Genomic DNA, 27,209 nt, shown 5'->3' on the forward strand with positions numbered 1-27,209 from the left:
TGGCTGTAAAAACCTAAATTTGGCATTGCTTGATCACTAATTTGCTTGGAAAGCTACAGATGAAGGCACTGTGATGCTTGTTTTCCTGTTCTACCCTGCAGAAAGGCTACACACAAGGCAAAAATAAAGGGATTTAGGACTGGAGTGGGGTATTCCTTAACTGCTCAGACTGTGCTGGTCCCAGCTGAACAGTGAATTTGCCAGGGAGTTCTCCCGCCAAAGGGTCTGTGCTTAAATTAAATGTGAAAGAGAAGAAGAGAAACATTTGCTGGAGTACAAAAAGGAGTTGTTTACTTTTGCAAAGCAAGTGGTTTTAATAAAAACTTGATGACACTTACTGCACATTACAAAGAGCAGAACACTGGTCCAGTGCCAGGACAGACACTCTCAGTGCAGCTTTGGGCTTTATAATTCTTTCCTTTTTCATTGTGATCTGGGCCTCATTTTTTTACACCCCCTTATATTTAACACATTCCAAAGGGATACATCTGGTCCAGGAATACAGTTAGCATATTGCTTATAAACTAATTTGCACGGGCTTTATTTGTAATCTTCGAGAGGCCAGGAAAAAACTGTTAATGTCTGGTAAAGGGAAAACCATTTATATGATGATGAAATATGTAAAAGAAACAACTTGGCTCTGTCCTGCTCCAACCCCTGACCTGTAGGTGCCCAGCATCCCATTTCACCTGCCTTCTTTTTTTTGGGATTTGTTTCATATCAAGAACACAGTACATTTTTAGAGAAACAATACCTTTACTACAAAACCATGTAAAGGATTATATACAAAATGGTTACTGGAATTTGGTTTTGTACTGCAGTGACAGAAATAACTAACTGCTGACATTTATTTACGCTTCCTTAATACTAAGTACATCACACCACTGATCAGGGTAAAGGCAAATGCAATCCAGGCTAAGACAAATGAATAGCCATATTGGCCTTTAGAAACTTCCATCCTATATTCATAGCTCTGGTGCAGTTCTTCATGCCTGTCTGTGTAAATGGAAGCTGCAATCATAACACACAGACCTGGAGGAGGAAGAAAATAATAAAGTTTAGCATCTTGAAATATTATCAATATATATATAACTATTCACTGTCTCTCTTCTGTCAGCTGCTTCCACCGATGTCCTTTCTTTGCAGACACTTGTTTTCCATCCTCAGACTAAGCTGGAAGCATTTCAGGTCATATTCTCAGTTTCTTTGGCATGGATTAAATTTGAAGTGCTGTTGTGTATCTGTGTTATTTGCAATGAACAGAAAACAATTCTGAACATCTGGATAGTTCTAAAGACTGACGAAAAACAGAGTACCTGCCTGTAACAATTACGGAGTTATTTAACTTGTTCAAGAAGTTCAGAATCTCAAATTCTTTCCCTTCCAAGTTTAAATTACTTTATTCTGAGCAGTGATGACATCCATGTTTTAACTCCCTCAACATTAAAGAATGGAGCAGTTCACTGTTTAAACAAATATGAAGGATAAGCTGTGGCCTCAAGAGCCCTACAAATTCCTCATGCAGCTCATTCTTCTTGAAACCTTTTTCCCCTTCCCTTTCCTTACTTTCACGAAAACATCATTAAAGTTACAAGTGTTGAAAAATCACTCACATGACAGGAGCTGGATGATTGAGGTTAACACAAATCTTTCTCCTTGCTTGAGACGGAAGAGCTGAAGAATGAAAACCAGAAATGCCACACAACAGAAGATAGTAGATAGGATCATGGCAGCCTGAACAGCCTGAATCGATTGATACTCTGCAGAAACAAAAGCAGCCTTGATTAAAAATAGTTTCTCTCTTCGGCTCCTCCTGCAATGAGGGGCAGAGCTATGTCCTGGAAGCAGGAGTCCAGCAGACACAGCAAGCCCGCTGTGCATTGCCTCAGGGTGGTTCTTCCCTGCCTCCTTGGTATATTGATGCAGTCAGTGGTTTGAGGACTCTTAAAAGCTTCTCATAAAACTGAATAAAAATACTGAAGAGGCTATTCCTCCCACACCACATCCTGTGCTACCATCAGTGTACTAAAAGCACAGTGCAACTGCCAGCTGTCCCAAATGGCTCACAAAGGCAGACCCCAGCCTCCAACCAGACCTGGAGACAGCCCTATCCAGGGAGATGTAACCAGACAGGATATCCACACTCGGCACAAAAGATTCCTCCGATCCGGATTTTTATCCTGTCAATGACTTCCCTATAACCAGGAGCTAAAAAAGTAACCAATAAATTTTTAACTACGTGTAGCTGCTTTGTGTAACTTTGCAGCCACGCTCCAGCCAGGCTGAGCTCCTGCAACCCCTCTCCTCCAGCACAGCCACTGCAGTCAGAGCTCTGGGAGCAGCAAACATTCCTGAGCTACCCATCATCCACCAGTCTGGGGACCTGCCTGCAGTGGATGCACAGCAATACATCAGATGCAAACCCTTAAATCCATGTGTGATGGATCATCTCACTGCAGGTTAGAGGCCCTGAACCAACCTGATGCCTCAAAAGCAAAATTATTTCATGGGCACACAGCTCTTCAAATTATCTACCTCTTCAATATACACCCAAGTTGAAGGTGCAGAAATAAAGCAAATGTAACATTTGAGAACACATTTATTTTTTGTAAAGCAGGATATTATGCTGGGTTGTATATTAAGGCCTCCTTGTTAAAACTCCAGCTTGTGTTCTGTCTTCCACTTTTCCCCCCATTCTTGTGCACAGCCAGTATTTTTTAAGTTCTTCTTTGCAAATTCAATTCTGAGGCAAATTCTATCAGATTCAGATGACTTTACTGTTTTTATCCGATCTAATTTTTTAACAACTCTTTAGCACTTCTTGTTAGTTGTTTGTGTTTACTCTCTTGCACTGGGCTTTTAAGTGCCTGTGACAGTTCTTCTGCTTTCCTCTCACAGAAATTGCTGGAACAGCTGCTTTTCCAAAATCAAAAACCACTATTAAACTTTTTGGAAGACCTGTGCAGTTAGGGCATGCAGATTTTTGAACAATTACATTATGGCCCCTGCAGATTTCATAGCAATTTCAGCAGACCTGCTAAAGGAACAGAGACATAGGCACGGAGAGACACTCACCTCTGAACTGATCAGTAATAGCCAGACAGGTGCTAGTATTCGTGGTACACATTCTCCAGACATCTGTAGAAAAGTTATCTCCTACCCACCAGGCCTGCAAAGTAAAAGTAAAGAGCTCTTACAGGGAAAAAATTCAAAAAATCCCACAGAACTCCTTAGTTGTCCATCAATTGTACAGTAGCTGGAATGATTTTCTGTTCATTTTTGATACTTAATCACTCAAACTAAATTTGAGATTTAATGGCCTTTTGGAATAAGGGGTATATCATCCCCATGTCATTCTCATTTTAGACCTCTGTAAGGTAGGAGAGGGAATCTTAAACATCCCAAAGCACAAGGGGTTTCCACTGTTTGGGCAGAAATTTCGGGCAGTCAGTGACTGCTCTCTCCATAAGACACCTAGGCAAGATGTGCTTTGTACATCCAGACCCTGTTTAGGATGCACACCTCTTTGAAGGCACAGCATTTGCTAATTTGCAGGAAACAGCAGGGTATACATCTATGAAACAGAATCCTTTATAAATGTTCTGGTTCCTGGCACTGAATTGATAAATCTCAGTGTAATGCAGCTGTGCTGTCAATGGACAAATGCACTATGAACACTTTGGCATCTGACAAATTAAGATCCTCCTGTGGTATTTCTGTTTTGAGGTTTTAACATTCCAGGCAAAATGGCACTGCAGTGTCTGAACAGATTTTTATGGTAGCCTGCAAAACGACAAGCACTCCACACAAGTGGCATTTCCTCAGGAAACCCATTCCCGTTCCAATAGCTACCCAGGCCTTTGTTTTGACTAGAGTTGTACAAAATATGACTTATAAATATGACTCCTGGTAGGATCTGCTGCTGAAAGAGACATTCCAGAAACCTCACAGCTTACTGTGCAGCTTTGCAAACAATACTGCAGTAAAAACTATAATATATTATGGTAGCAGGAATATGTGTAATAACAACGCTGTGTTTTAAGAAAAAGCATTACTTTCTCAGGATGCCATTCATTTAGATTTTGCAGTCCAAGTTCAATATATTATTTTTCAGCTCTGAGCACTGTATAATCCTTTCAGAGTTATTTTCATGACTATAAAAAGCCTCTTAAGATCATTAAACCTAGCAGGAGGTGGTTCCACAGTTTAAGTTTGCAATTGTTAAAAAGTACCTAATGACAAAGCAGGGGTTTATTTCTGTAATAATTTGGTTTGTATGTAGCAGACTTGAACTAAGAATAAGTTGCTTTGCTCACTGTCCTTGCTTTCTAAATATTCAAAGGAACAGGGTAAGACAACCTGCTCTAGTGCTCAATTAATGACCTACCTCCGTGGAACAAATCAACCAGCTGACTGAAAGATAACATCTGAGTTTGTACAACTTTGCAAGAAATAGTTGTGGGTAACACATCATTTCATTTGGAGCACAGTCTTGGAAAAGACCATGGGATTCAAACCAGCTTCACTCAACAGTGAAGTATTTTCAGCAGCAAATTTTTTAATCTCAGAAGCCTGTACACACCAGACCTCTTGGAGAAAGAAAGAGCACAGACTACTGATCAGGACAGTGGGCTGTTTTGGAAAGAGGAAAATTCAATTAAAAGCTAGATGTAAATATTGGAAGGGAAATTCTTTCTGGTCACAAAAATAAAATGGAAATTTGAAAAGAATACAATAGAAATTATTCTAAAACTTTGTGCTGAAACTGCTTCAACTGTATAGACACAGATACATTCTTGGGGTCTCTCATGATTTACCTGGGCATCTTGGACAACCATTTCTGAGGCAAAGCACACCTTGACTGAAATTCTCCCCACACATTAATCATGAGCTGTTTGACTTCATATATTTGACATAAAAGGACAGTAGATTTCCCCCCATTTTCCTCATATCCAGCCAAACCGAGTCCCATAGCTCCACCTTACGCGCTTTCAATAAGCAAGTTGAAGACAACTAGAGAAGAAAAACTCAATTTTTATGAAGCAAAGAAACGCCTGCATGTTTGAGAGAAAAAGAGAAGAAATGGCACTTACATTGTCAATAGTTGAGATGAACAGCAGTGCTGCTGAGGTTATGTGAAACACAATAATGAAAGCCAGGAGAATCAACATCCTTGCTCTGGGGAGGCTTTAGTCTGAGATCAATCTGTCAAACAGAAGGGCAAATAGGAACAATCTTTAAAAGCTGTCAGTGAATCAACCTGCAGTTACACTGCTTTGCTGTGGCTCTGAGCAGTCCAGGTCAGCATCAGCGGATCTGTGAGGTGTGAGGTGCTGTTAAAGAGTCAGGAACATCGGATGCAGTTTGAGTTCCACAGCACAAGTTCTACCTCCAGAGATACTTAACTGGCATCACAGGTGTTAAAATGAATCACAACTTGACATGAAGCCAAGAGGTGCATTTTGCAACCTTCCAGCGAGATGGCTGCAGTGAATAAACACACAGAGAAGTTTCTTTCTGTGCGCTTCTCCAGCAAGGATGGAAAAGTCCTTCATGGTAGCTTTTAGAGCAGTGCTTTTCAAATCACAGCCTCACGTGCACATGATATTGGAACTTCCAAGGGCTATAGCAAAGTCTTCTTTCAACCCTCCTTTCAAAGATTTCAAAAAGATGCTTGTAGAACAAAATTAAGTGCATCAAGAACTACCTCCTAGATTTAGTAACAACTATGTTGTAGCTTAGGTCTCATGTCCTCTGTTCATATGGCTGCAAGTTTTATCCACTAAATAATGTAATGCCTAAGGACTATCATTTTCTTCAATACATTGCCTTGACTGGTAGGGCTGAATAAACCCACTAGTCCTGTAATACCCCAGCTAGTTATTTTATGTTCAGTCACTTAATACTCTCTGTAGGCTACCAATTATCTTTATACCTTATCTAACCCAATTCCTACAATTTCACATTTCACATGAAAAAAAAAGTATTCTTATGTACAAAGGAACCAGAAGCTGTATTTAAATGGAATTCCTAGGAAATCTGTAAGCACAAAACAAATAGGGTAGGGAAAAATACTGTTTCTAATAGACAGAAAAGTGCAATTGCTTGGTATATCTCTTTATGTGTAGAAATACTTGCCAATTAATATATGTTATATGCTATAAGGAACGTGCAGTCTTGCAGATCTTCTCTTTGCATTTAAGGTGCACAGTTCTGTACATTATCTGCATGTTATCATTCATCAATACATTAATGCATGTTTATCCCCTTCCTTTGCTTTGGACACATCTCATGTCAAATGATCCATTCACATAACACAGCAAATATCCAGAAGAAAGGGAAGTTATGATTTTTTTTTTCAGGACTTCCATGATTTTTTTAATGTCTAACCCCCTTTCTTCTGCTATTTTCTAGAATCATGAACCACATGGATAATTTAACCAAATAAAAGGACTATTTTGACAGCATCTTTAAAGCAGATCCCCTGCAATTCCCACTGGGTCAAAATATAACTACTCTGCAAAACTTCAACAAGAACATAATCGACAGTGTAAGAACACATTGAAGTGAGACAAAAATTCCAGGCTAATCCTTTACATCTCCACTGCAGTACAGTGTTACAAGATCAAAGGCAAACAGTATGAAAGTGTTCCTGAGAAAAATGATGGGATAACCTTATACCCATATCTAATTGCAATGACTGAATGGCAGAGCCAAGTCAAATCCTAAAATAGGAAAAGCAGCTACTCAAGTTTGTATTCCTTCCCATTTCCTCTCTGTTAAACTTTGCCTTCTCGGCCACAACAAAGAACAGAAAGTGACAATTTCCTCCAACAAGCCCATTCTGCTGCATGACTCAAGGTCCTCTGAATCCAGTTCTGCTTCTAGAAATGTCATTCATGGCTCTCCATCGAGCCTTGCTTGAATGAAGGGAAGGAAGAAGGAAAAGAAGATATTTTGTGGGTTTGTATAATGCCACACCAAAATATTTTCATTGTGAAATGTACCAGTGTTTGCACAGCACCCCTCTTGTCTTGTGGCTGGTTTTTTTCTGAGTTTCATTTCTTGCACTGATGGTATCTAAGCAGACAATAATGCAACAGTCATTTGCCATATAAGGAGAGAGAGTCAAATTATACTCAGTATTATTTTAAGAGTAACAATACAATTTCATCTTATTACATGAAGTATCACAAAGTAAGAGAGACCAAAAAACGTAACCTAATTAAAACCCATCTTGCAAAATCAAGACTTGTCGGCACAGAAAAATCCACTTAATCTTCAGTCAAGTCAATGTTTTTGCTTTACTCTTTTCAGCCATAAACAGAAGTGTTTCAAACAGGATGGATAAACATGTATGGCTGATGAGGAGAAGAAAACATTTTATGTTTTACCCAAATAAAGCCAAGATTGAATGAAACAGATTTTTGTTTTGTGTGCACAGAGATACATGGATACAGGGATTAAGTACACTGGGGGAAAGGAAGGAAAGGCCATTTCCAAGTAATTAATACCAGGAAAAGACAGCAAGAACCAGTTATCCAGGAGAGATCCAGAGAAACTGTGTGATCTGTGGGCAGGAAGCAAAGAGCAGCTGTCCTCTCCTACGATGCAGCCAAGCAATGACACAAAAGCTACTACAGTGTCTGCATCCCTCTCAAGGCAGAAATTCTGGATTTGATCTCTCAGAAGGAACTATTAGTCCTCCTTCACTCCAGACAATGCTGAAATTTAAAAGCTCACTTTGGAGACTCAAGATCCTTCCACTCCCTCAGCAAGAACCTCTTCCTCCTCCAAGGACAAAGCCTGGTACCTCTCCCAGCAGCAGGCAGCTCCTTTCCTCTTCCTATGAGCAAGGGAGGGGAACAGTTATGTCTTCACATGGAGAATGTCTGAGAACACCCTTTGCATTAAGATTCAGAATTCTAATAATGTATTACTAACCAAACACCTTGGTTACATCCTGTTCTGCAGACTAGCTGGACTCCTCTTTGTTTCTTGTTCACTATTAACTGTTTCTCAAGGGCTTTCTTCAGGTTCACAATTGTTCCCAGTTCTTTTCTCAGCAGCTGAAGCCCCTTTGGAAGCTGCCACCTGCCAGAGGCTTTTGCCTCACTCTTTTAAAATGGAGGGTACCAGCAAGAGCAAACTGCTGTTTAACCTGCCTGAACCAATTCTGCTCAACAGAACCACCAGCAATTTGAGTTAGATTAAAATCCTATCTTCTCTTACATTTTATTTAATTTAATTAATTTATGCAAAATATTGCTTAAAAGGGGTTGTCTGTAAGAAGAGCAAATACATTTTTAAATCACCTAAATTTGGGAATCTTGTACTTTGCACTATTAAGGGAATGGGAATCTGGAAACAGCTGTATTAAGAAGATGCATAGAAATTATCAGACTCTTTCAAGTAAAACTTTGGTATCTGTGTGATGTGATGTGATGTGATGTGATTGTGATGTGATAGGGGGCTCTGTAGTAATTTTTTCCACTGCTATTTAGCAGCTTTGGAAGCCCTGCCCTATTATCAGTGCCAATACACGCTGCTTTAAAGGCTTCTTGCTCTTGCAGGAGCCTTCTCTTAAATGAATCAATGCTCAACTCTTCTGTTTTAGTCTCTTGATTACAGAGAAAATGAAGAAAAGCTCCCTGGGCAGAGTGATTTTTCACTTTCTCTCATTTGCAGTGGTACACACTATGCTCTCAAGTCAAGGAGTTCATGATTTTAAGTACACTGCCTTTAGGCACAGATATTGTTCATCATTTCCCAAAGTGGTTTGAATTCTTTTAATAGTTTTCACACACACACACACACATAAGAGAAAGGCTTTTTGGACACACTAAACTATCTTTTAACGGAGATGATGGAGCCACTCTTCCCAGAAGTACATGATGAAAAGACTGGAGGCAACAGCCACAAGTTGCAACAAGGAATACTCCAATTGTGAAAAAAAAAGTATTAATTACATTCAATGAGCATGATTAAGTACTGGAACACAGCCCAAGAGGCTGTGGGATCTCCATTCTTGGACATTTTCCTAACTTGACTGAAGCAAGGCCCAGAATGTCCTGAGCTAACCCCCTGCTTGGAGTTGGAGTCTGCACCAGAGACCTTCAGAGGCCCCTTCCAGCTCTGCTCTCCTGTCAAGCTGCAGCTCTTTCAGCAACCTCCCTCTACGAACCTCCAGCAAAGCTCTGACAAAAGAGAACATTACATTTGACTTAGCTCATCACCTGTGACATTGAAAACAGATTTGGGTGCCAGAGTAAGAATGACATTGGATGCCGACCCGAATTCTTTCACTTGCAAGGCTCAGCACTTAATACCACTTCACAAAGGATGGGGTAAGGCAGAAATGCACAGGTCCTGCTGAGCAGCAAGTGCAGACTGCCACTGAATCCAGAGAGAGTGAGTTATGAGAATCCCACTGAACAATCCAGATTTGCTGTGGTAATAAAGTTTCCCACAAATGCTGTTAAGTTGCAGGATACTTACACAAAACACATTGAAAACAGAAGGCCAGTTGTATTAAGAGCAGAGGTTTTTTTCAATGGGTGCAGAAGAACTGGTTCTGGGTAATACTCCAATGCTACCTTGTTTTGCACAGGGAGGATAAACACAGCAGTCACACAGGCTGTTAGAAGCAGTAGTTTGGCACCTTCCATGTGAGAGCCTGATGAGCTTTACAAGAAGTGGCTAAGAAGGGCCTCTGCTCAAATCTTCTGGACAGGCAGAGACAAGTACCTCCATACGAGATAGAACAGTACAACAGTCACAGAAAGTGCACAGTAAAATAAGGTATCCAGGCCAGGGTTTCCAACATTTCTGTACTGTACTAAGCAAACATGTTACAAAACTGGATTGCCTCCCTATGTCAAATTACACATGCACACACCCCCCTGTAAAAAAAGCCTCAGTTTATCTTTAAGATAAAGTTTATCTTTAATGTCCATCAGTACAAAGAAACATGACTATTTGATTTTTTTCTGCTGTTTAGTACAGCAAGCAAGCAAAAATGAAAACAGTCTTTGACAGTTCTTAGCAGAAGTTTTACCCCTACTTTCCAGCCCAGATGTCATCTCCACAACACATGCTTTCGTTCCTTCCCATGCAGTTCAACTCTGCTGCCAGGCTGTTTCTCATGTTTGTGCATACTTGATTTTTGCAACCAGAGAAACACGTCCATAGTACAGTATGTTTATCCTGTGCTCATTTGCATTGGAAAGGCTAAAGCTTACCCTCCAACACTGGCTGCTGCCCTCACTTCCTCAGATCAAGTCAGGCTTTTCTATCATCTTCATCTGAGTCCACGTATGAGGAGATCTCAGCACAGACAATCCTGGTTTATGCTCAGAAACACCGAAATCACTGCAGAACAGCTCCTGCTCTGTGCAGACCCAGGCTGGGGGTGTGCAGACTGCTCCTCACCCACGTTCAGTGTGCTGGAAAGACACACCCAAGAGAAGGGGCAGACGATCCTGCTAAACAAGTTACCAGACCTGCAGCTCTCTGTGCTGAGATGTTTCATTGCAACTCGAACAGCAGGTCTTTGGGCCATCAACAAGCACCCGGCCCAGCTGAACTTTCTTGAGGTCACTGGTGTAACACTGAATCAAAGCAAACCTTCTTCATTATCAATTCTTCTGCCCCTCAGTGCTGTAATTAAGACTGAATATGTGAATTTAGAAGAAAAAGTCTGTATACTTGTAGCATGAGAAGTCTGTCATCTTGTGATGCATCACAAGATGTTTGGATTTACATGATGATCATTTTGTTTTGCTCTGAGTTCTTGTGCCACATCTCCTGGTGTCTCATGACAGAAAACTCAGAAGTTGGCTCACATTTTGCCTGTACCATTATCTCTAAACTTGCATAAAACTCCCTGGTTTATAAGGAACAGAGTGATACTGTTAACTTTCTTCTGTTTTTTTTTTCTTTTACCAACTATGAAGCGTTCTGTTTTTCTTATGTGATTCTCAGAACTGGAACCAAAAGTGAAGTAAGTTGAGAAGGCAGAATTTCTCCCAAACCAGCAAAAGCTTTGATGATTTCAACAGTCCTCTAACCTCTAAATATGAAACAACATAAAGGACAAGAAAATCAGGAAATGTAACACCAAGGGAATAATTACACCAGTTGAAACAACTTACTCAAGTTTCTTTATTCTTTTTGCCTGTGTTAATTTAACAGTTGGGAGCACCAACATCACAAGATATAATTTGGAGTATATTCCTTAAAACAAGGCAGGTAATACCCAAACTCATGCTTTCTTTCTACATGTTCTCCAAGCTGACTATTGCTCTCACCCTACTCACAGTCTGTGGTATCTGTACATTCATCCATTTCCATTGGATCACCTGCCTGGCATTTTTTGTTGCTGTAGAGTTAACCTGTCCATGTGCCCGAGCTGCAAGGCTGCCCTGGCACAGGTGCCCAGCACAGCTGCCCATCCTCCCTGCCCTCACCCCCCCCAGGGGTTGCTCTGCTCTTGCCCTGCTGCCACACATCTGGATCCTGTCCATGGCAGCTACAGAAGAACCCTTCAATCATGCAAGAAATCTGGAAAGGATAAGCACATCTTGTACTTTTCTGTCTCTTTTCCTGTGTCATCAATGCCTATTGGAAAACACAGCTAAAGCAATCTAGTTTTATTTTACATGATGACTTTGGAGCCTTACTTTAGAGAACCAGCCTTTAAACATTTCATAGGACAGAAGTGCTAATCTTAAAGCTAACACTGCAGGTAGGTTTATAAACAGCATGCAAAGGCTTTGCTGCCAAGAATCCCTGAAAAATATATTGATAGTTCTCTGGTGCATGAAGTGAGCTGCTACTATTAGAGCTCACAGGTGCACAAACTACATAGAAAATGAGGTTTTGCTTTTATTAAAGTCTTATTTATAAATGTAACTCAGTAATTAACAAAATAGGTCTACCAACAGATGTGGAAGTCTCTGTATTTGTGCTCAATATTCTGTGTTCAGGGAACTGAACAGATTGTAGAACTGGACCCTCTCCAACCTATTCTTCATGTTCAAGTGTACATTCAAATCCTGACCTGTTTTCCTGCTCAGGGGTTACACAGCTAACAGTCAGTACAGAAACAGCATGTCCTCCTTCAACCAGTGATCTCCTTGGCCAGCCAGGACACCTCCAAGAGGTGCTGGTGGGCTCTGACTAGACCTCTCCAACACTGAATAGAGACCCAGGAGGGAAGTGCAAAGGAAGAGTTACAGTCTGTGCCACAGATGGGCTCCCACCCAATTTCTTCCTGGTATGAAGCCAAGCAATGCTCTTCATGAAATAAAATTTCACCCCCCTACTTGATGATGGACTTGGAATCAAGAAGGGTAAGTGTCCTGTCAGCCCCTAGATGGCACAGACACCATCCGCTCTTTTTGTTTATGATCAATCACTTCATTGAGAATGCACTCAAGCCCACAGCTCTTTGTGCTACCTGTTTTATGTGGAAGGAAGAGAGCTTGTCACTTCCAGCTGCTTTTCAAAGTCCTTCCCCACAAAGCAAGGAAATCAGAAGGAAATGAATCAATGTTCCGTGCACTCAACCACAGTAAGGCAAAAAAAAAAAAGAAATCAATACAGCAAAACTTAACCCACACCACTTTCTAGAGCTCTATTTGAATTACAACATTTATGTTTTTTTTAACTTAATGGCAGAAAATGAAAGTAGAGTCATCCTGCCAGATCTGGATTTGTTGGTGCCCTTGCAGTAGACTGTGTTAAGACCCAGCAACCTTCACCACAATTACAGTCAATTTGTTGTATTTTGATAGTGAAATACAGGGGCTTGGAGACAAACTGGCAAGACATGATACGACCTAGTTTTTATCCATCTTCTTTCAGAAAATCTTACCTTGCAACCAAAGCCCTGAGGTCTGCTTTGTGTGTGCACCACGACTAATATAAATGTGCACCTAGAGCTTAGTCAAACCTTTTTTATTACAGCAGTTGGATGTCTGTCCATCCTCCTGGTACTGGTGGGACTCCCTGTGCAATAGCAAACTTACAGTGAACAAGCTCATGTTCTTGGCCTACCTCTCACCCAGGTGTGAGGGGATGCTGAAACACCCATCCAGCTCTTTCTGAATTGCCTTCATAAACACTAAATCTAGGCTCCTCCTCAGAAATCCTACCTAGTTACCAAAAGGGAAACAGATGGTGCTTACAGTCAGGTCTGGCAGACCTTCCCTGGACCTCCTCCCTTCTCACCCCATTCTCCTCATTAGATCTGTGCTGTCAAGACAGAACTCCAAAGTCTGGGAAATTATAACCCTGCTGTTCCATACATTTCCAAAAAACCCAACAAACAAACTGCAGCAAAAATGCAAAGTGCTAGCTTTGGGCACAGAGACCCAAAGAAGCTGACGTTTCTAATTTCTCAGGAATGCCTTTAATAAAGTTTTGACCCAGGGATGCCAGCATTGCTGCCACTTCTGGAACTCTGTCAGTCGTTTATTTGCAAACAAGTCTGGACTGGGTTTAGACTTGCCCTACCACTCCTTGCACTATGGCCCTGCTTTGTGCACTGTAGAGGAAAATCACTCTGCCATGAAGCCTTTGTGGGCAGACTGAGCAGAAGAAAACCAGCAGGACCTCTGGGAAAACAGGAACACAATGCCCTGTTGGCGGTGGGGAAGTGTCACCTACAGGGAAAATGTGCCTTTTGACGTCTCACCTGAAAGTCCTAAAAAAAATAAAAAATAGCCTGAAGCTTAAAAAATTCAAGATACATGTATTCAAACACTCCATCAAAACCTGGAAGAGAAATGGAACAGCCAGTATATGCTGAGAAGACAATTTAGCAGGTACAGGAGTCAGTTGCCTACACTGGCAGACCCTTGACTACAGGTGTAGTTGAGTTATAGTCTTTAAGCCTTCATCTTTTCAAAGCTGCTCTTTAGAGGGTTATGTGTGTTCAGCAGAAAGACAATGTTTTTCCTCCTCTAGCAGCACAAACCAGCATCTTCCTCAAAAGTAAATCTTCCATGTATTATTCTTTTTCTCTAAAGCACTTTTTCTTGTAACTGTACTTTTATGCTAGATAATCTCAGATTTAAGCTGTTTTATGTCTACATCTAAATCCCAACACAACCCACAGTGGTGTAAGGCAGGCTGCCATATTACTAAATAACACCTGAAAGGGTTACAATTAATCTCTTAATTCCCATCATAATCATTCCCTGTGCTCTTCCACCTTCAGTTTATGCTGAGCATCACATGCCTTTGGGAAATGCTAACAAAAAATGGTCTTTAATCAAAGATACCACATGGATCAAGAGATCAGTTCTCAAAGGACACATATTGTTTAAGAAAACCCTGCAGTAATTTGAAAGAAGGAACTGCTTTTGTACTGCAGTTTCTGGTTTCTTACAAAACATAAATGTATTCTCTGAGCTTTCACAAAGGCAGCTGCAAAACATGTTACAAAATGTTTGTAACTTGAAGTATGTATGGGTAGAGCTTAACTGTATTCTCAGAAAATGAAGAAAAGCACACATTATTTCAGGTGTTCAATGCATCCCCTCTGTTCAGCCAGTTTGCTTGTTGTGCACCAGATACCACTTCAGTATAAACAAAGCTGTGGTATACATTAAAACCTTCTTAACAATCAAACTGGTCTAAAAGTACTAAAAGCTTGTTTTCCTAAGCTTAAGAAGGCAAGAACTTCTCGTTCTGACTTGTTCATTTTCAAAGATGAAGACAGACTGGGGATATACTTGCTTGCAGGTCAAGGCAAACACATAGAAGGAAAAAGAACTGTTTAACTTACAGATGAAAATAAATGGCTATAAATCAGGTGTGAGCACATTTAGGATGTAAATTATAACTCTTGGAGCTATCACATTCTGGAACAACCTTACAATCACCACAGCACAGGAAAAAGAGACCAGCCTCCACAAAAAAAGGATTTATGTGATCTGGTATTGCAGACGTGGTGTTCTGAGAGGACCCTCCAGTTCTGCACTCCTGTGAAGCCCATCCCAACAGTTTCTCTGAGGTCTCTCTCTGTTTTCAACAGGCTTTTGCATGATACCCATGCCCTTGGCACTCTGCTGAATTCTCTCCTCTCCTGCAAAGACTTGAGGCACTGCTGAGAGCAGTGCTGCCTGCTGGGCACTGCAGTAACACAAGTGATCATGACAACACACAGTCGGCGTTAAGGGAGGATTCATTTCTCAGGTGGGTGGCAAAGCTTCAAAGAGACAGCGAGGCCCGTCCCCCTTGTCTGAGGGTGACCTAAGGGCTACTGTTGCCTCCCAGCACTCAAGGGCAGTGGTCAGGAACCACAGAGCTCTTTGCAGCCTGCTGGCACAGCCCTGCCTCTGGCTCAGGGAATCAGCCCTTCCATGGAGCTGGACAAAGACCCGGGGCTGCACTGATAAGCTATTCGAGCTATGAGCAGCCTCCTGGGAACCTGCTTCTGAAGCAAATAGCTGAAGTGAGGTGTGGCCTGGCCTCACCCCTGCTCAATCACTGCGAGGCCACATTTCAGTGTCGTGGTTGTCCCTGTTCAATACCTTGGCAGGGCAGGGAGTGACAGACCAAGAATAACACCAGACCTTCTACAGGTTGACAGATTAAATGTATCTTCAGTGTTAGTCAACGAAAAGAAAGAAAAAAAAAAGCACACCTGCAGCACTGACTACACGTTAACACAGTTCCGAGAGCAAATCTCAGACCCTGGAGTCTACTCACTACAGACTGCTGCTTATCCAGAGATTATTCCAGATACAACAGAACAGCTCGAGTGATTTATGCTGTTCCACCTAATTAACCAACAAACAAAGGCAGAAAAGGTCTGTCTTTCCAGATTGAAAGCAATGCATTTAATTCTGCAGAAACGAAAGCTGATATTGTTTTAACTTTGGCAGATGCTCTGTGGAAATTGCTCGCAATTAAATGTGTTGCACTCGCTGTTGTAAAATTTTCAAACTGCTTGTTTTGATTTGGCTTTGACTAGCTCTGTATTGAGAAATTTTGGTTTTAGTTATTTCAGAGTTTACACATCATCTATCAAGAGTGTGAAAGTACATTTCTATTGATGGTACAACAGTTGGCTATAAAATAGAGCAAACTCTTCTACAACTACTACTACTTTGTTTCACAGCAACACTGTAGCATATAACTGAATACCCAGCCTAGCTCCAGAATGCCATTTTTACATTTTAATTTGCAATGGGCGCAATTAAAGTAAAACTTTAAGGTTCCTATGTGAACTTTACAAGTCCAGGTAGAAGGATTTCTAACCCTTGTTTGAGCACACTCGCTGCACAGCTCTTCTACACCCTGGTGCTCTATGGGAACAGCCCAGTCCCCTCTGCCTGCCCCAGCTCAGCTCTGCTCTGCCCTGTGGATCCACCTTGGCCAGGCTGGGGGCCCTTGGAGTGCCTGGGTCCCTGCAGAGCCACATTTCACACCAGTCACAGTGCCAGGTAAAGGCACATCAAGCCCTCTAGCACATGACAGACGAGCAGGCTCAGCCAGCTCCCCACAGCTCCACATCAGACTCTTCTCCCAGACTTTGGGTTGTTTCTGCATTTGAACTAAGCAGCTGGTGTGTTGTTTCTGTGGATTGAGCAGTGCCAGCCCTAGAGAGCAGGTGAGTCCACAGAGATCACCATCAGCACGTGCACCTCAGCAGAGACATCCAGAGACTTTGGAAGGCCACTTCCTGTATGGAAGAAGACCAGAATTTTGGTGTATTTCAGGACACGAAACACCTGCATCAAACACCCGAGGGAGTGTTCATACTGCCCACCTTGGCTGTTTGAGGCCTGTGCAGTTCCAAACACAGCACAGCGTTTAAGAATCAGTGCAGTAAACCATAAATATATATCCTATAGCCATCTCTAAGGGGTATTTGAGTCAGGCCACTTTCTGCCCCACCTACAGACTCCTGTGAAGATCTCTTCACAGCCAGAGGGTTGTATTTTAAGGTCACACCCAAATTATGAGGCTTCACCTGGCATGCACATACCATCATTAAACCTGCCCATGAAACTTCATCGGCAAAATAAAAAGGCATAATTACATTTTCCCCATTCAGTGAAGAAATAATAATTCCTTTGATGGATGAATTCAGGACATCAGGCTTTCTCTTGAATCCCACCCAGCAAGATTTATTTTCTAAGAATTAAGATACTTATCTTCCTAATGAAGTCATGAGCATCACCTGACATTTTGATATATTTTACAATATTATCTTCTCTTTAAAATAGCAAAGCTTTCAACAAAAACAGCCAAGACTGAAACTCCACTGCAAAGATCACTGGTTTGCTTTGAGGATCCAAAAACTAAACAAACCTTAACAAACAGCTCCATGAATGGAATTCCTTAGTGTTGTGCTTATGTTTCCCCTGCATTCCCTCTGAGACCAATGTGATTTCAATAAAAGCTGTGCATTCCTTTCTACTTTCAAATTTGGCTGTGCTGAAGTATTGCGTGGATTTTACATAAAATGTTTCCTTCACTTCAGAGTAAATCTCTTTCTTATTGGTTCCTGTGTATCACAGTGCCTCATTCTGCTGGGTCTTCTTCCAACAGGAACGTGGAGGAGGACCTGGAAAGTACATCTGCCAGCTAGCAATATAAAAGATCTTGTCCCCAGAGACCTATTTATCTCTTTAATTAAACACATTCTTGTACTGATTTATGTGGTGGTGTCATGTCTTAGATGATGCTCAAGACACAAATAGAACATGAAGTGCCAGTGGAAAACCAAAATATACTCAAGCCACTGAGGTGAAAAGGAAGAGTCTCCTTGTGCTCTCATCCATCTAATTTTTAAATGGACAGGGAAACAGCATCATGAAAGGAGATAGAATATGACTAGTATACTTAGCAAAAGTGGAGGGAAGTCTTGCTTCTCTAAATATCCACATGAAATTAATGAGCACAATATTCTTCTTCCAATCACTGCAGGAATGTCAAACCCAAGATGGGAAACAACCTTGAGACAAACAAGACAACAAAATAAGAGAAAGACACAAGGCAACTGTGGAGCAAGAGATGCTACTAAAAGCAAGAGGGGTTGAGTGCATTAACTGAAAGTGGGTATAAGATGGAGATCTTAATTTCTTCTAAGCATTGTTGGCCAGCAACAATAACTACAGCATCTAAGAACTGAGACAGAACCCTTGTCTAAGAGAACAATGTTGCAGCAGCCTTCAGTCTTGACCTGCTCAGTCTGTTGAACAACTTCCTTTATTAGCAATGTTTTAAATCTGTGTAAGCAAATAGAATTCTCTGTTTTTCCTCACTGGCAGATCCACAGCATAATCAACACTGTTTGTGTGCTTACGATAGAAGTCTTTCCAGACCACAAATAAAGAATACAACACCAGTAGTGTCTTGTCTACTGATTGTACGTTGTTTTTATTTTGAATTATATTAACAGACTATTTTCCTTCCCCAGTGAACATACTAACAAGAAAGTGATCACCTCCTAAGAGTTTTCATGGTATTGCTCCATTTCATCTCAGTTAATGTTGATGGCTATTGGCAGCGTGATTCCTGGATTCCTGGCTGGGCAGACAGCTGACCTGGTAACATCCATGTCAGCCACACAGCTGGCATGACACAGTCTGTACACATCTTTATTCAGCATGGAGGATGAGTCTTCCCTCAGGTATCCCAACAGTATTTCATAACTCAACTCTGCAAGCTCACCAAGGGATTCAGAGAACAGCAAGAGTTCTTTCTTTCAATGTCTTTGAAGCAAAGGTCAAATCTTTACATCTTATCCTGAATAAACTCATATCAGCTTCTGGCACCAAGGTTTTCCATATATCTTTGTTTCCACTCCCACTTTGATGCCACCAGCTGTGGTAAGTACCTGCACTCCAGCTGCATTCCCTACGATGGCATTTGTCACACACTCACAAAAAAATAGCAGGACTCTCCAGCAAACTGCAATTCATGTTTCTTCCCTCAATGAAACTCATGCCCAACAGTCCCCTACCATTTGTGTGGGTTCCTGCCTGCCCACATCTGCAGACATCTGGCATCTCAGCCCTGGCAGTCCAGCCACACCGCTCCTTCCTGAGCTACCTTACCCTGCCTGGACAGCAAAGCCTTCAAAATCAACATCCCAGAGAGGTCTGAATGAAGGAGTCTTTACAGACGACTTTTATTTGACAGAAAAAAACATCTGCTCAGGCAGGCAAGAAGGCTTATTTTACACAGTTAACACACCAGCACTGTATGGACAGAGCCTAAAAGTAAGTGAAGAGAAAGTTCTACTTTTTCTCTTTCTGATGGAGATTAGCCAACCATAGCTGTTTATTTTCAAAATTCCTAAGGAAAACTCCAGGAAAATCCAGTGTATATTTTAGAGCTACTCAGTGGGTTTCTTCACAGCCCTGTATCAAGTCAGAAGATACTTCTAAGATGTTCAACTACAATAATTACTTATCATTTACATACTATTCCCAGGTGCTGGGAAAAAAACGGATCTTCCTGCACCATGTGAACAAAGTACTTCTGCCAAGAAATTAACAGAGAGACTGAGCTGCAGGTTCCTTGGTGGCAGCATTCTGTGAGCAGGAGCAAGCCCTTCTGCTAAGGAAGGGCCAGCAGTGCTCTATTCTTCCTAGAAATGTCCAAACAAGGAGCTGACCTCTCAAATTCAATACTCAATATTGCAGGCAACCCATGTCACCGAGAGCTGCCTGTCTGGTATCTGGCACACAACTTCCCCAGTGTAAGTGGGACATTACATACAGACAGAAACCACCAGCGAGTGAAACTGCAGTTTGACTCAAGCGGAAAAACGTTTAACGCTGGCAAAAACTTCATAAAAATCTGCGCTGAATTACATCTAAGTGTATTTTCCTTCCACCGGGGGAGAGGGGGGGCAGCTGCCAAGAGCAGCCACACGTTCCTGCAGCACACGCGAACTCCGGCGAGAGTTCACTACAGAAGAGAACAGAAAGCAAAGCAACCATCCCGCGGAGAGCGCGAACTTTCCGCCGGCTTGGCCCAGCCTGGAGTGCCTGGCGAGGAGCCCCTCGGCCCGGCCCGGCCCGCTCCCCGACGGCCGCAGCGCCCGGGGCGAGGCAGCGGGGCCGCTCTCCCCGCCCGGCCCAGCGACGGCGCGGCACCGAAATAAAATGCGTTTTGCAGTAAACAAACCCGCGATTTTTATTTTTTTTTCCCCCTTTTTCCGCGGTTTCTTCCTCCCCGCTCCCCCCGCACCCCCGCGGTACTCACGGGCGCGGGCCGGGGGCAGCTCTCCGCGGGCTGCGACCGTCTGGCGGCGGTGCCTCCGCCCGCCCTCCCTGCGGGAATGATGTCAGCGGCGGCTGGGTGTGGAACCAGAGCGGCTTTCAAAAGTGCCCCCCGGCCGCTGGCGGCGGGAGAAGGGGTGTGAGCGTGTCAGCGTGTGTGTGGCTGAGAGAGTGCGCGGGGACGGAGGCAGGGAGGGAGGGACGGAGCGCGCACGGGAGGATCTTTTCCCCGCCCGTTCCCACTCGGCGGCGGGCGGGCATCCAGGCGCGCCGCCGCCCGGCCCTCCCCGGGGGCGCTCGGCCCGCCGTACCCCGCAGCCGGTCCCAGTCCTAGTCCCTGTCCCGGTCCCAGTCCCGGTCCCAGTCCTGGTCCCAGTCCCGGTCCCAGTCCCGGTCCCAGTCCCAGCAGCGCTGCCCCCGCCGTCCCCCGGGTCGCGGCGCCTGGACGGGGCGCACGGGATGCCACCAGCCGGGCGCTTGTCCCTCTCCCCGGACCTCGGCTGCTCTGAGCCTCCCGCAGGAGTGACTCGGCACTCCCGAGCGCGGAGTGCGGCGGGGGCTCGTCCCAGGGGGAGCCGCGCACGGCGAGGGGCGGCGATGCCTCCCGGCACCGCGGGCGAGGGACGGGCGGGACGGACGGTGGCAGCGGGGCGAGGGCTTTCCCGGGAAGGACGGGGCGATGCCCGGGGCGGAGCCCCCTCACGGGAGCGGTCTGGGGGGAAAGGAGCCGCGGCTCCCAAAGGGGCCGGGGGCGACTTGCCGGGGCCGGCGGGGAGCCCGTCCGGGGGAGGGGGGCGGGAAGGCGCCATTTGGAGCTGGCCGAGCTCCGGCCGCTCCCCCCGGGGCCTCCCGTCACCCGGCCCGCCGCCTCCCGCCCCTCAGCGCCGGGGCCGCCGCCGGCGGGAGCCCTTTCCCTCGGCTGCGAGCGGATCCCTCGCTGAGGGACGAGCCCGGGGCCGCCCCGACCGGCAGCGAGTGCCATGTTGGGGCAGAGCCGCCCTGGCCCGGAGCCCGGCACGCCAGGCTGCCATCGCTGGTCTGGGCTTGTTCGTCACGGAGGAAGAAGTGTCTGTGTGTGTGTGTAGATCTGAGGAAATCTGCGCTCATAAAGCCATGCCCGGGCAGCAGGTGAGAGCGGGGTCACTGCCCGCGGCTCACGAAGCCCCGTCTTCTGGAGGGGTTCGCTGACCATCATCGCCGCTGGCTAACACTGCATTTCCACCTTCGTTTGGTGCTTTATCTACTTGCCTGCTCAAGTAGATAAAATAATTGCCCTCTTCAACGGGGTGATGGCATTTACTCCGGGTCGCAAGCAGGATGGAGAACGTAATTCGGCTTTTTGGCTGCCTTGCAGGTTTTAGTGTTGGTGCAGCCTCTTTGCTTGCTCCGAGGGCTGAAAGGTCTCACCTGCCCTTACCACAGTGTAACGTTGGCAAGGAAATCTGGCTGTTCCAGTGTGGCTGTCAAGCTGTCTGTCTTATGTTTGTTTTCTTTTGTGTCTTATCTCTTTACAGTTCTGCACAAGTTGCTGTCAACATTTGCCTTGGATGTTACCTAAAAATCAGGTAGACCATGACCCTTTGGGTTCAAACTGTATGGGCAAGTTTATGAGGAACGTTTCCCAGTCCCAGGGATTACCTGTCCTGTAAGAACTGTAGTGAATTTCAGCAACACCATCCCTGTTCCCAAAGTCATCACACAAATAGCAACTATTATGCTGAGCAAAAACACTGTGTTGGTTACTACTCAAAAACTAGCAGCATGACCTTCCTTCGCTTCACCCTTACCCCTTCTGAAGTGCAGCATTAGTGCTCATGTCCAGCTGTTGGGAATTTCATGTCTTGCTAAGAAGCAAAATTATAGGAACACTGAAAGCATTGCTTTTCTCAGTCTTAGCACCCCCAGCTCCACCAAACACTACAAGCAATTCAGCCGAGGTGAATGGCATTTGGTGGCATGGTAATCCCCTTAGGGTGTCTTTTTCACTCTGATATTAGCTTCAGTTCTGCTACAACTACTGAACATCAAACACATCTCGTATTCACAAATCACTTAAGAATTATACAAAAGAATACCCAGCGCCATAAACAGTCCCTACTGTTCACTAAAATTTAGGTTTCTATGTGCTCGTGTATTCCAAGTTTCTGGATAGGAGGGACTGGCACTTAAACTAGTGGCTGCTTCTCCCTTTGTACAACACCTATTTTCTGGTAATTGCCCTGTGGTTAGACTGGAATGGGAGTCCAAATTGGCCCTTGGGAGATGCTCATTGCTCTGGGGCTGAAGAAGCAGGGGCAAGAAGCTTGGGAGTATCGGTGGAGGAGGCAGTCCTGCCTCTCAGTTCCCAGGGATTTGAGGAAAGAAAGTGATCCCTCAGGCTGAGCCAAACACTGTAAGCATGAGCAGCCTGACTTCCACTGAGCTGAAGCATTAGAGCTGAACTCATTTAAAACATTCCCCTCACATAGAGCTCAGTTTGCCAGTGGAACATGAAAACAGAACACCTGATTTTTAAAACAAAGATATCGTTGCTTATAACTTAAGGTACTATAAAGAGGTTAATTGACCATTCTCCTTCATCACACACTGCATTCAAGGCACTGCTTACTAATAAGTGCATAATATTGTCCCTGTAAGAAAACATTTAGCGTTAAAATAGTCACCCTTCTTCCCCCTCAATGTCTCTTACTTTTGTTTTTAATTGGTGAATAGTTGTCATCCATATTTTACCTTAGCTAGAAGCTAAGAATAAATATTTTTATAGCAATATCAACGCACTGCCAGGTGACTACAGACTTTTCCTGGAAACAAATTATCCACGTTCTACTTTTCAGGCTTGTGTTGGACTGATGTGCTTTGAGGCAATTTTATTTTTCCTTTAATGCAATGCCAAGTATCTGGAAGAGGTGTTGACCTTTTTCCTGCCTTTCCCTTCTCTCATTTGCATGAGGGATGATGGTGGGAAGGAAAAGGGGGAATATCGAAGTACCTCCTTCTACCTTGCTAAGCCTACCTTGAGAGAGAAAAGCTATTTGAAAGCAAAGTCACTGACAACAGAATTCATAGTGGGCAAACACAAGACAAGTGTTCCATGCCAGTTCTTCCTGCTTGTCTTGCTGTGCCCTAGACAGTATCTTTGAAAGCAAACAGAATTCTCAAGGGAACAGATGTATCTCTCCCACTTCCCACTTCCAGCTGTCATGCAGTGGACACAATTTGCTTGTGTATTTAAGATAAGCCTTCTTTTCCCTTTTATACATGAGGAGCTTTCAGAGCAAGGTCTGAAAGTGCAGGCTGAGTTGCCATCATGACAAGGGAGGCTGTATATGGAAATATGGGCTCAGATGCTGATCCTACTGCCATATGTATGCATTGAATGGTGAAAGTTCACTGTGAAACAGCTTACAGACATGTAAAATGGGACAGAGATAGAAGTGTTGGTCTCCTTAATTTGTAATTAAGCTCTTTTTTTTTACATGCAGTGATTACATAGCTCCAGTTTATGCTTTATCATGTATCTGTCAGAACGATAAACAAGTTCAGTATTTTTGTAGCTAGGAGGGATCAGGGCATGCACTGTGCAATAAGAGGTTGTAAGTAAAAATAGACTAACAAGATCTTTGGATTTATCTGAACAGGAATATGAGTAAACCTGGAAGAAAGGAACATCATGGTTGCCAGTGACTCCAAGGAAGAGAAGCCTTCGGACTGAGGGAGCTGCTGAGCAGTAGGGTAATTGAATAATCACTTGTCCAAATGTTAAATGCCTTTTGATAAAAATATCTCTGCCTAGATAGGCTGTAATCTGACCTCTCTCCAAGTGGGAATACTATGCCAAAACTCCTACTAAGAGGAATATAAGGCACCATGCTCTATAGGTATGCTTGTAATACCAATCTGCTAGTTTGTTGCAATAAAAACCAATGTACCAATGAAAGACTTGCAGCGCAGTAACTAAACTGACACTGTATTTCTCTTCAAGAATCTGTGTAAGAATCCTCCAGATTATTGATTCAGAGTATACAACACTACCAGACCCTTTCCATCCTTACCTTTCAAAACAAAGTTACATTTACTGCCAGCATTCAGCTGTGTTAACATAAGTAATGCTGATGAGCTGGTGTTGAAGGGTAAATGGTTTTATCAATGAAACTGAGTTCAAATGTAGGCTTGTATGGCTGTGCTGCCATTTTTATCACTGAATAAACTGTTCTTAATCTGCTAGGAAGAGAGGGATGGATGGATGGATGGATGGATGGATGGATGGATGGATGGATGGATGGATGTGTTCTGTAAGCAAGACTGAAAGCTGAACCCTTGATTTAGCTCATCACCACTGATCAGGAAATGAGCTTGACAAGCTGAAAGCCCCAAAACTATGTATTTATGGGAAAAGAAACCAAAAAACACACTAGGACTCTTTGCAGGCACAAATGTTTTCAATCTGAGAATCTGAACAAGGGTACAGAAGCCTTAATTTAGCATTCAGACAGGAAGCTGAAGACTCTTAACTTGTATAAGGCCTTTCATACATAAGGTATCATTAGTAAAATAAATGGGGCTTAAATCGTGCAGTTTTCCATTGTAAAAAAACACCAATGTTATTTTCCTTTTAAAATAGCTTGTCTTTTTCATAAGTTAATGGAAATTTTTCCTTAAAATTTAAGGGCTGTGTGAAGGGACAAATAATATACTTTCTTTTATTTGTATGAACAGAATTATGAACCTTTTTTCATTCTCACCCATTAGTGGTTTGGTTTTTTTCTTGTGGTGTTTCTGGGGTTTTTTTTAAGTGTTTGCACATACAGAATGATAGAAAAGTCTAGGCTGTCAGATACCTCTGGAGATCACTTGGTGTTGAAATCAGGGCCTTAGATGAGGTTGTTGAATAGCCTGTCTGAGTCTTGAGTATTGAGTACATTCCACCATTTCTTTGGGTAACCTCACAGCTGTTTCTCAATCAGTGAAGATTTTTTTTATATCTGGACAGAATTTCCCATGAAGCAACTAATTTCTGTCACTTCTTGTCTTGTCACCATGCATCCTTGTGAAGGGAGTACCCCTGTCTTCTCTGGAACTATCTTTTACATGTTAGGAGACCAGGATTAAATCCTCCCTGAAACATCTCTTCCCTAGGCTAAACAAACAAACACAGAGAGACAGAATATCATTCAATTTACCATTAGTATGTATTACATCTTTTGGAGCAAAATCACACTCTGCTAGTGCTCAAAAGCCAGATGAATATGATTTCTTCCCCCCTGTGGACGTTAGGAAGTGTGCTGTAGAATGATTCCACCATTGGACAGCTCTGTGAGGGGAGGAATGGAGAGAACAACGAGAAAGTAAAGAGTGAAATGGACTTTTCCTCTTTCATGGTTTTTTAAAAGTCCATCCAGAGGAGCCTCCATGCCATAATTTTATTAGTCACCTTAAAAATCACTGAGGCATGTCAAGGTTCTCACAGCTTTGTTCCCCTTCTCCTTCTCCTCAGCAGGGATCAGAGAGCTCTTTGCTTTCATCCCTGAGAGCCCTGCTGTGCTTATAGAAAGTGTCTCAGATCTCTACAAACCTTAGTGTGTCCTTGGCAAACAACCTCACTCACATACCCCTTCCCACTCCAGCCCTGGGAACGTTTCCTCCTCCCCCTCAAAGAAACATTAGGTTAAGCAAGAGCAGCAGCTTCCCAACAATCCTTAACTCCTTTAGAGCTGAAGTCCTTCTTGTTTAGGCTTGCTGAACCTAGAACCAGGAGCTTGGAAGGAGTTCTGACAAACTTAGGAAATCTTGAGGCATCAGAAGACATTTCCTTTTTCTCCTTCCCTGCTTCCATCTCAGTCAGTGTTCTTCTTCACTGCCTCTTGCACAAGTCCAAAAATATCCTGAAAATGAATGTCTTTAGTTGGCTGTGCTAAAACAAGGGAAAGACTTGGGCATAAGCAGCACAACACATCAGGGAGCCATGTTCCATGGCTTATACAGCAAACATATAGCATATGTTAATTCAAATTTTTGTTTACCATGCTGATCTGCAGGACCTGCAAATCTGTGGAGATGACATTAAATGAAAAGGAAGAGCATACCCTTCCTGTCTTCCCCACTCTTTGTGTTCTCTTGGAAAATGCTCTTTTTATATTAATATTGTAATTACTTTATGAAAATCAATAAAATTTTCTTGCAAAAACTAGCCAAGGCAAACTGTACTGCTGCCCCTGGAAATGTTATTCCTGGATCAGACAAAGCTGTGTGTCAGTGCAGCAATCACATTATGAGAACTTCTTAAAAGCAGTATTTCAGGAAATGGTTATGGATAAGAGTAGCAAAAACATTGAGTCCTGGGGCCTTTAAATCAGAGGGTATTTTGATGCTGTTGGCTAGTGGGTCACATCTCTTTAGCCCATTTACAGAGTTTTTCTATTTAGTCAAAACTTTAGCAGACAATGGTAAACTAAAAATTAGCTCCGTAACTGGATCTAGCTATTAAAATTCTTTAACATTAGGGTTTAACAATCCTAGCTTTGTTTGGAAAAGAAAAGGAAATAAATTGGCAAGAACTAAAGGCAAGCTGCAACAGAAAAAAAAATAAATTGTGGAGCCTCTGAAGTACAGTACAATATGTCAAGGGCTTTATACATTCCAAATAAACATGTGCGTTGCTTACCATCACACCAAAACAATTGCAACAGCAACCCAACCCTCCAAACATACAGCTTTGCAGATCAAATACAGGAGAAAAGAACTTCTAACCTGAGATATGAATACAGGAGACTAAACTGTATTATTAAAGAGGGGCAGGAAGGACTTGGCCACAGAAAACTTGCCATTGTTTGGAGTCTGCAGTTGAGTGGCAGGACTAGGATTTCATTGCACAAACAAAATCCAAAAGAAGGTCAAAGTGCCCTGCAGGAAGACACTGTTTTGAAAAGTAGCCACTTGAAGTGCTTAGAGGAAGAGTAT

General features: G+C 43.2%; 1 protein-coding gene across 1 annotated transcript; it reads right to left on the reverse strand.

The window, feature by feature from the left end:
* Positions 1-707: 707 nt before the first annotated feature.
* EMP2 (epithelial membrane protein 2) lies at positions 708-20,410 on the reverse strand. Its single transcript, XM_017809090.1, has 5 exons — positions 20,236-20,410; positions 5,094-5,205; positions 3,076-3,169; positions 1,614-1,760; positions 708-1,032 (listed from the first exon to the last, which is right to left on the reverse strand). The coding sequence occupies exons 2-5, from the start codon at positions 5,169-5,171 to the stop codon at positions 848-850; spliced, it is 504 nt and encodes a 167-aa protein (XP_017664579.1). The 5' UTR covers positions 5,172-5,205; positions 20,236-20,410; the 3' UTR covers positions 708-847.
* Between the last annotated feature and the right edge of the window lie 6,799 nt (positions 20,411-27,209).

The sequence above is a fragment of the Lepidothrix coronata genome, unplaced genomic scaffold (genome assembly GCF_001604755.1).
Source record: "Lepidothrix coronata isolate B3197 unplaced genomic scaffold, Lepidothrix_coronata-1.0 Scaffold24, whole genome shotgun sequence".
NCBI classification, from domain to species: domain Eukaryota; kingdom Metazoa; phylum Chordata; class Aves; order Passeriformes; family Pipridae; genus Lepidothrix; species Lepidothrix coronata.